General features: G+C 44.5%; 1 protein-coding gene across 1 annotated transcript; it reads left to right on the forward strand.

Annotated features, from left to right (window-relative positions):
* Positions 1-693: 693 nt before the first annotated feature.
* On the forward strand, positions 694-9,704 carry acbd4 (acyl-CoA binding domain containing 4). The gene is given in 11 exon segments (XM_054598770.1): positions 694-793; positions 1,796-1,916; positions 2,974-3,058; positions 3,242-3,362; positions 3,672-3,830; positions 5,877-5,974; positions 6,093-6,303; positions 7,128-7,151; positions 7,154-7,341; positions 7,862-7,921; positions 8,364-9,704. Coding segments are annotated over 11 exon segments (1,287 nt in total). The 5' UTR covers positions 694-702; the 3' UTR covers positions 8,493-9,704.

Below are 9,704 nucleotides of genomic sequence, written 5' to 3' on the forward strand. Positions count from 1 at the left end.
GTACAAACGCGCGCCGTCAAATGCGTGTCACGTGATCCGACACGGAAATCGCCTCCGTGAGCGAGAGTGCGGTGGCCGGAGATGGGTAGGTCTGTCTGTCCCCTGGTCTGTCCCAACGTCCAACCCAGGTAGGTCCATGGGCGGTGTCGTAATGAAACCCGTACACAGCCGTAACCACAAGTCTCTCCCTGATACAGACCAAGTGTGCCAGTGACACGGCACGGAGCGGCGCGGGTAAGAGTTAACCAGCTATCTGACGTCACTGGAGCGAGGCTTCACCGGCCGGGGCTCGTTGGTTAGCTATAACTAAGTTAGCCTGCTCAGCTAACTTAACTAAGGTAGCCTGCTCAGCTAACTTGGCTAGCTATAACTAAGTTGGCTTGCTTCACCAACGTTAACTCCCATTTGTTTCACTTGGCATTCTTATTTTGTCTTTATCAAACCAAACTTGAATTCAAGTAACGTTAATACTGTGTTTGTCAGCAGAATACCGTCTATAATAGCGTTATGTGCATGTTTAAGTTAGTAAAGCAGCAGCACATCAACACTGTGCATGGTGCTCAGTGTGCGTCGTGTTGGTTAACTCTCAGTGTTAGTGTTGTGTTCCACTCTCCTAATGGGCTTTTCCGGTTGCAACCGTGTGCTCCTCTCAGGTCCAGTTGAACTCGTCCCTCCCAGCCACGTTAAACCAGTCAAGGTGTCATGCCAGTCCTGTCGATGGCGGAGCCCGTGGTTGATCACCAGAGACGGTTTCAGGCCGCTGTGGATGTCATCCATAACCTCCCCAAAAACGGTATGTAGCCATTCACAGCCATCAACATTATTTAACATACCATGTGTTTGTTGCTGACAACTCTGTTGCAATAACGCATGGTTTTTGTATTATTGTAGGGTTTAACTATAGTTTAATAACTATGTATTATCTGCTGGATATGTTGTCTTCTAAACAAGCAGAACTTTTGAATGCAATGTCACATAATACTATTCCGTGCAAGTCAAACTGAGTTGCTCCTCATGACCTGTTGATGTGTACTGTCGCCAATAAGAAGGCCACACTAAATTGCCATTTTTATCAACAGAGTTTGGTTTAATGCTGTTTACCAACACATTTTGATGCAACAACTACTCTGAAGTTGACAATGTGTCCTCTACGCATCCTCACCTAACACCACTGGTGACAAAATGTTAATTGCCTTCGGTTGATTTATATCCTCAGCTATATTGCTTTTATATGTGAACAAGAAACATGAACTGTGAAATGTCTGAGGCCAGCTTGAAGTTCTCTTTGACCTAAAATGAAAATGAATTTCTACTGTATTTTACTGAGATATGACCCCCATAGTCTAGGTCAGTGGTTCTCAACCTTTTTTCAGTGATGTACCCCCTGTGAAATATTTTTTCAGCCAAGTACCCCCTAACCAGCGCAAAGCATTTTAGGTTGAAAAAAAAGATGTAATACACAGCGCTCTGCCATCAGTGTCTGATTTTGTTAAACACTGAAAATTGCATTGTTGCATTGAATTCAGTTGATGAACTTACACTTATATTTTATTGAATATTTATTAAATAACTATTTTGAAAGGATTTTTGAAAGGATGCTAATTTTAAATATATTTTTAAAAAATCTCACGTACCCCCTGGAGTGCCTTCACGTACCCCCAAGGGTACACGTACCCCCATTTGAGAACCACTGGTCTAGGTGATTTACTCTCCTTTTTCGGTTTACCTTTGTCCAGGTCAATGGAGCAATAAGCAGACTGTTAGACAAAGCTCATAAGTGTCTCTTTTCCTGCAGGTTCCTACCGCCCGTCCTATGAAGTCATGCTGCGTTTCTACAGTCTGTACAAGCAGGCGGTGTGTGGACCCTGTGCAGTGCCTCGACCCGGCTTCTGGGACCCAGTGGGTCGCTACAAATGGTATGTACGTGTGTGTGAGCAAGGCTTGTGTGTCATTGTAATCAAGAGTCAGGCTATTTTCATAACGCCAATGCAGTTTATACTGTTCATCGTATTTCCATTAAAAATCTTTTTTTATTTTTTTTTCATTATTCATTTGGCCAGTAGATATTACAACACATTTTGCTACATTTTTTGCATGGAGTTTGGTGTGAGGGTTTTGTTAGTTGGGTAGTTTGTCTTGTTAGGTAGAGGTCCCAGTTAATTTAATTCATCTCACACACTGCGTCAACTTTTGGATCTTTTATAAGGAGCAGCATGGGTTTATATTGCAAGCTTATAGTTACTCTGAGGTCAAGACGTTTTGTTGCACAATGTATTGATGGAGAGAGAGAGGATCAGTGTGTTGCTTAAGGGAATCTTGACTGGGCATGTGGCTTAACACTGAGGCTAATGTTAGCTCAGTTGAACTTGATGGACACTAGTACATCCTGTCAGTTCAGTTCACTTCTAACAGATTAAGAAGGTGCGAGCAAATCCTTAAAGGGACAGTTCAGGGGTTTTGAAGTGGGGTGGTATGAGGTACTTGGGCCCAATCCCAAAGTCCCCCCTAAAGCCTTAAACCTTGAACCCTCGGGGACTAAATGGTTGAGTGTGAGAGACTGCAAGGGCCTGAAATGGTGTAAATACGATGGGACAGCACTTGGCTGAGACATATCACGCTTCAAACACACATGGTAGCCCCTTCTGTCTGCTCCTCTCTGAAAACCCTTTATCGTTCAAACAAAAATTAGATAATATTTATTCAGGGAGTACAGTTAGTGACATGGGGGGCTCCCTAGTAGCTCTGACAGCTTGACGGAGTAGCATCGTGGGCGGGGCTTAGCAAAGGGTCAACAGACTCTGACGAATGAATCGTAGTCATTGCTAATCAAATATCAGACTACATTGATAAAAAAATTCCCATGGCATAGCAGCGGAGTACGGAACACGTTGTACGTCAAAAGTACCGTTGTTTAATCAGATGTCGTGTAATGGCCGAGTGTTTTGTGACCGGTTGTTCTTGCTAATGTGTCAGGGATGCCTGGAGACGCCTGGGAGAGATGAGCAGCAAGGGCGCCATGGCGGCATACGTTGACGAGATGAAGAAAGTGGCACAGGAGGTACATGACACATGTGTTTCAATATAACATGATGAATTCATTTTAAGAATTCTGCCCTGATTGCATCAAAAAAATCCCCTTACAGCTTGACTCCCACCTTGAATTGAGGCATAAAAAAAACTGATGAACACAGCGACTTGTAATTAGCATCCAGTGATGAATAAAGGTTTCCTCTGACTGCAGGTCGTCGACACCATGCCCATGAACGAGAAAACAGCCTCGCTCTTCCACCACTTTGAGCCCCTCTACCTGGTGATTGATGACATGCCGCGCCCTCCAGAGTCTCTGCTCACACTCGAAGAAGGTCAGTGACCCTGAACCTAAAATAAAAACATGTACTGAATTTGTTTATCTAAAGAATCCTTTAAGCATTTTTGGCAAGCATTAGAGTAATGCACAGAGGTTTCAGGGACAAATGCAATTTACTGTTCTGATCGCATAAAAAAAATGTTCTTCTAAAATTATATTTAAAAAAATTCAAATGTATTGAATTGTAACCCGTTTGGAAGTGTATGAAGGATAAATGTAGGAAATGAACAGACCTGTGGTCCATGTGTACTTTCATGATTCTCACAATGTGGACGTATGTTAGAGTCTTTGTCCATCACCGTAGGTCTTAAAGGAGGTGGCCATGCTCAGGGGCTGACGGATGTGAAGGACGAGGAGCAGGGTGGTGCTGAAGAAGACTCTTCTCTTCCAGAAGGTGCCCATCAGGATCAGGAGTTGAACCCGTCTGAGGTCCTAGACCTCACTGCCAACACCATCCCCAATGGTATGTAATGGATGGAGCTCCACCCACACACCTCCTTCTCCTCACTAGAACAGACTCAACTCTTACTGCGTCTACACTGTCTACTTTTTGAAATGACCAACAGATCTCTGTCCACACTGAAACACCAAAATCTTCTTCAACGTCAAAACAGAAATATTGGCTGTTGCCTCCAGAGTCTTATTTTCACCAGACTAAAAATATATTGTATCCATCCATCCATCCATTTTCATCCGCTTATCCGGGGCCGGGTCGCGGGGGCAGCAAGCTAAGGAGTGTCCTCCAGACGTCCTTCTCCCCAGCAACACTTCCCAGCTCCTCCTGGGGAACCCCGAGGCGTTCCCAGGCCAGACGAGATATATAATCTCTCCAGAGTGTTCTGGGTCTACCCCGGGGCCTCTTACCAGTTGGACGTGCCTGGAAAACCTCTAAAGGCCCCTTTCGACGCGAAGGAGCAGCGGCTCTACTCCGAGCTCCCTCCGGATGTCTGAGCTCCTCACCCTATCTCTAAGGCCCAGCCACCCTACGAAGGAAGCTCATTTCGGCCGCTTGTACATTACATTACATTACAGTCATGTAGCAGACGCTTTTATCCAAAGCGACTTACAGGAAGTGTATTCAACATAGGTATTCAAGAGAACTACTAGTCACCAGAAGTCATCAGTGCATCTCCTTTCTTAAACAAGCATCTAAAAGCATAAACCAGAGCAGAAGTATAGTGCAGAAGCAAATTACTACGAAAACAATAATTGCAACAGACTAATACGAATACAATAAGTGCTACAGACTAATACGAATAGGATAAGTGCAATAAACAAATACAATAAGTGCAACGAACTGATACGAATACAATAAGTGCTACGAGGAAGGCTCAGGGTAGTACTTCTTGAAGAGGTGAGTTTTCGGCCTGCGCCGAAAGATGGGCAGTGACTCTGCTGTCCTGACGTCAGTGGGGAGTTCATTCCACCACTGAGGGGCCAGGACAGAAGAAAGCTGTGAATGGCTCGTAGTAACGAACCAGGTACCCCATATTACCGCAGTACCCCCCCACAGGACTCCCCGAGGGACACGGTCCAAGGCCTTCTCCAAGTCCACAAAACACATGTAGACTGGATGAGCAAACTCCCACGCCCCCTCCAACAGACCTGCAAGGGTAAAGAGTTGGTCCGCTGTTCCACGTCCAGGACGGAATCCGCATTGCTCCTCCTGAATCCGAGGTTCGACAATCGGACGGAGCCTCCTTTCCAGCACCCTGGAGTAAACTTTCCCGGGGGGGCTGAGCAGTGTGATGCCCCTATAATTGGAGCACACTCTCCGGTCCCCCTTTTTGAAAATAGGAACCACCACCCCGGTCTGCCACTCCACAGGCACTGTACCCGACTTCCACGTGATAGTGAAGAGACACGTCAACCAAGACAGCCCAACAATGTCCAGAGCCTTTAGCATCTCCGGTCGAATCTCATCCACTCCTGGCGCTTTGCCGCTGAAGAGCTTTTTAACTACCTCAACGACCTCCGCCAGGCATATGGACGAGACTTCCCCTGAGTCTTCAGACTCTGCCTCTTCCACAGAGGACGTGTTGGTCGGGTTCAGGAGTTCCTCAAAGTGTTCTTTCCACCGCTCGACAATATCCCCAGTCCGGGTCTGCAGTTCTCCCCCCCTGCTGAGCACAGCCTGAGAGAAGCCCTGTTTCCCCTTTCTGAGTCGTCTCACGGTTTGCCAGAACTTCCCTGAGGCCATTCGAAAGTCCTTCTCCATGGCCTCCCCGAACTCCTCCCACACCCGGGTTTTTGCCTCAGCAACTGCCACAGCTGCAGCCCTTCTGGCCAACCGGTACCTGCCTGCTGATTCAGGAGACCCCTGGGCCAAAAATATAAAATATATTGTGGATCATTTAAAATCAATAATCATAGAGAAAGTTAGAGATGCTTATCTTTATTGTATTTAGAAACAATTGGCTTCACTTTTAAGCCAGGTTACAAGTTTAAGTTTAAAGGGCCGTAAAATAATAATCCAGCCTCCTTTTACTAATTGTTTGTGTTGCTTCAGACTCTGGTGTGTGTGAGGGTTTGGCGTTGACCAGTGACTCAGAGAGCGAGATCTTCTGCGACTCCGTGGATTCGGTGGAGCAACTCGGCAACGTCAAGGTACGACTCGCATCCTCCAGCACACTCATCAGACATACAGCCCACTGCCGCAATGAGCAGGAACGTGAAATTTAAAAGTCTCTATTTAACGATTTTAAAGATTGTTTTTCAATCACAGATTCCTTTGGTCAAGACCAACGGCTTCCACAACGGCCATGCATCCCCCGAGTTGCCCCCCGTTCAGAGCCACCAGCTGGAGGGCGGTCTGGGGGTCCGACAGGTCGGAGCAGGTGCAGGTGGAGAGGGGGCGGAGGATGGAAAGGGTCCGAGTCCCAACAGGAGGGGTCGAAACCCCGGGCGGGAAGGTTCCAACCACAACTGGAGAGAACGTAAGCTGCCACAATACGGGAAGGGTTCAATAGTAGATGAGTCCAAAATAGTCAATATCATCAAAATGTTCAGTCTTTATTCAGGAATATTAGTAGACATTTATGTTAGTGACGGGACGTTCATATTATTCAGTGGCTCTCATAAACCTCCACACGCTAGTTGGAACAGGAACTTGGGCACCGTGGCAGTTAACGTCACCGGAAATACGACACCACTCTCACATACTACAAGTGTGGTTATTTGGATGAACCCATTTTTCTGAATCTAATATATATAAAATATATATTATATATAAACCAATTAGAGGTTTCCGCTGTAAATAAACAGACACCGTCACTAGCATCTTGAGCTTTAAGTGTTAGCTTGCAAGGCTGCTAATGTCACCTAGCTATTCTTAAGTGTTCCTTTAAGGTGATTGGCTGGAAGGTGAGAAAGCGGTGAAAACACCACGGCCATGAAAACTAAAATATTGAAGTGTAACTGGGAAAAATAGTATTCGGAAATTAAGACAGACTTTTGAAAGGGGCATTGAGTCCCACATAACCATGACTGATTTAAATAACATTATGTAGCAATGAGTTGAGTTTTAATATTTAACTTATTGTCGTTTCATTTATATATCTATATTTTTTTTATAAATTATTAACATGGTTATTTATTTTATAATAACTTTTTATTTTATTCATTATTGAACACTTTGGGGCTCCACACAACAATGATAGCAACCTTTCCCATTTTTTGCATGACATCATTGCCTCACTTCACACTGTTGTTACTGTGACTCTATGTAGCGTTGGGTTCAAATCACCTGTTATGTCCGCAGGTGGTGTTCCTCAGGGCAGTCCAAGGTGGGGGGCCCCGGTGGAGGCGGCGGAGGGGCGGGCCGGGGAGGAGGGGACGGTTCGGAGGGTGGGGTCGAGAGGCTGCATGACGCCCAGCTACAGCAGCAGATCATTCTGGCCCTACGGAGGCTCAGAGAGGACATGAGGAGCGTGATGGACAGGCTGGAGGTGGTGGAGAGGCTCGCCGCCACACACGTAAGTACCAACATGATGTTCTCTGTTTACAGTAAACGTGTTGGAGTCTTTTAGGAAAACAACAGCTGATGTTAATGTAGACGGGTCAATTTTTTTACTTCAGCTTAATTAAAATGTTGTAGAAATTCGAAATTCTCACGTGAACAAATTAATCGATTTTGTCTTTAAGGTTAAAATATAAAAAAACGAGCTCAGTGCGTTTGCTGGGGATTATTTTCAGCAGCGGACTAAGACTAGGGGAATTGTGGAGTACTGCATTAGTATGTGAGTTAAAAAAAAATATATATATATCTGTCATGCATAATTCCCCCCCAAAAGAGTTAAACCACTTTTATATTGAATATTCCTATTTTCAGGGCAGTTGTTAATTGCTGTAAACTGTCAACTACTGCAACAAAAGCCTTTTTATTTTTCTACCAAAATTGTTTCACATTGGCTGATATAATATTTGAATAACAAATCTAGAAACATCACCTGACTTCACTCTTTAAGCTGCCTTCACTGCCGTTCTGTTCCACAGGCCCAGAGTTCAGAGTGGAGGCCGTGTCTTCAGTGCGCAGCCGCAGTCTCCAAACCACAGGTGAGAGGGAACCAGCATCTCAGCTCTAGGCTGCTGGGTATTCAGGAAAGTGGTTGTTGCTGATACCCGATACCGGTACGAGGAATGCTTCCGATACGGCCTAAAATGCTGGATATTGGCGATCACATTATCTTGTAATTTATCAGGTCTACACTGAAAAAAACCACCCGCTAGCTGTTCTGAACAACCTGAAAAAAAAAAAAAGACTCACTCGTTAGATATATCCATCATCAGCTCTGGTAAAAAAAAATGTTTTAAAAACGTTGCTGAGTCCGAAATTGATAATGGAAGTAGCTACAGCTTCTTTCACATCTCTGTTAACAGTTGCACGTGCTCAGTACAAACCAGGCGGCAGCTAGCGAAACGACAGCAACTTGTAAATACTGACCCTGTCTTTAGTATCTAACGGCCCCTGATGAGTAATGTGTGACGTTCCTCCCAGGAGGAGAGGTGGTGGCTGTTCGACGTGTCGGGTCAGACCGTCGTCCTCTTCCTGCTGTGGCCGTTCGTCGCTCAGGGTCTGGTCTCCCTGCTGAGGAAAGCCCAGAGGAGGAGTCGACCGTCTTCATGAGCCGGCGGGAGACATCCAACCGCTCGCCTACACAGTAACCCGGAGGGGCCAGACGTCTAATTTTGTTCAGCAGCAGAGGATCAAATCAAAAAATGAAATCACGGGAAGGCCTCGTCCTCCCTCACATGTACACTGATATGAAGGGACTCGCTGTCTGCTCGGAGAAGAGACGTACCTGGTCCCGGGACAAACCTCAGGATCCAGAGATCCTCTCACTCACCACAGCACATAACTCTTTGTTTAAATTATTGAAGTGGAATCAGCTGGCTTGTGTTGGGAAGCACAACATAATATTGTTTTTACCAAACCTGGATATGTGCAAATACTGAACATGAGCCTGAATTATTAATTATTATTTAATCTAAATGAGACACGATCATCATGTTCCATTTACTTATGGATTTGCCATATGATCTGTGTCTTTTGTAATATACAGAATATTGTTGTTATTGTCCAAAACGGCACGATGCAGTCAGAGTATCTGCTTTCAAATGGATGAAGAAGTCAACGTACAGATCTAGTTTTTATCATTTTTATCTGTGATACGGGGAGAAAGCACTCTGTATCGGCAGAGATGACTCCATGGCAACACTTCATCAACTCATGGGAATCTTCAGTTCTGATTTCTGACCTCAGATTGTTTTGTCAGCATCTCTTTTTACAGTGAAACTGTCTTTTCATTGCTTTGTCTCTTCAGACCCGTGTGCTGACTGACTGATTCCATCTAGAGCACATCGCCCGAGATGATCAAATTCACTGAAATGATGAATTTTATTGATGCTACAACGGGATCATTTGTTTTCTAAAGCAGCCCCGTGACCAACGGTCATGTATAATACTAATGCATGAGCTCAAATTAATAAATCTATATTGAATAGAACGTGGTGGTGTGTCAAATCTTGGTGGCAAAAGTAATAGTAATAGTAATTATTACTACTACAATAGTAATTTAAGCACAAGGCCTCTAGTTTAACAGCAGTTAACTGGCAGTAACAGTGTAGGGAAGCACCGATACCTGACTTACATTGATTCATTAAATTCTATGTTTATACAAACATTATATACTGGAATTATAATTCCTGTTTTAACATGTTACTCTATATTATGAATTTAATGTGAGTAAAGTCACATATACATCACTGATAAAATATACCTTTAAGATGCATTAAAATAATGTTATGAATTGCGTACAAATGTGTTAAAGTTCACTGT

This window comes from Anoplopoma fimbria, chromosome 5 (genome assembly GCF_027596085.1).
Source record: "Anoplopoma fimbria isolate UVic2021 breed Golden Eagle Sablefish chromosome 5, Afim_UVic_2022, whole genome shotgun sequence".
NCBI classification, from domain to species: Eukaryota; Metazoa; Chordata; class Actinopteri; order Perciformes; family Anoplopomatidae; genus Anoplopoma; species Anoplopoma fimbria.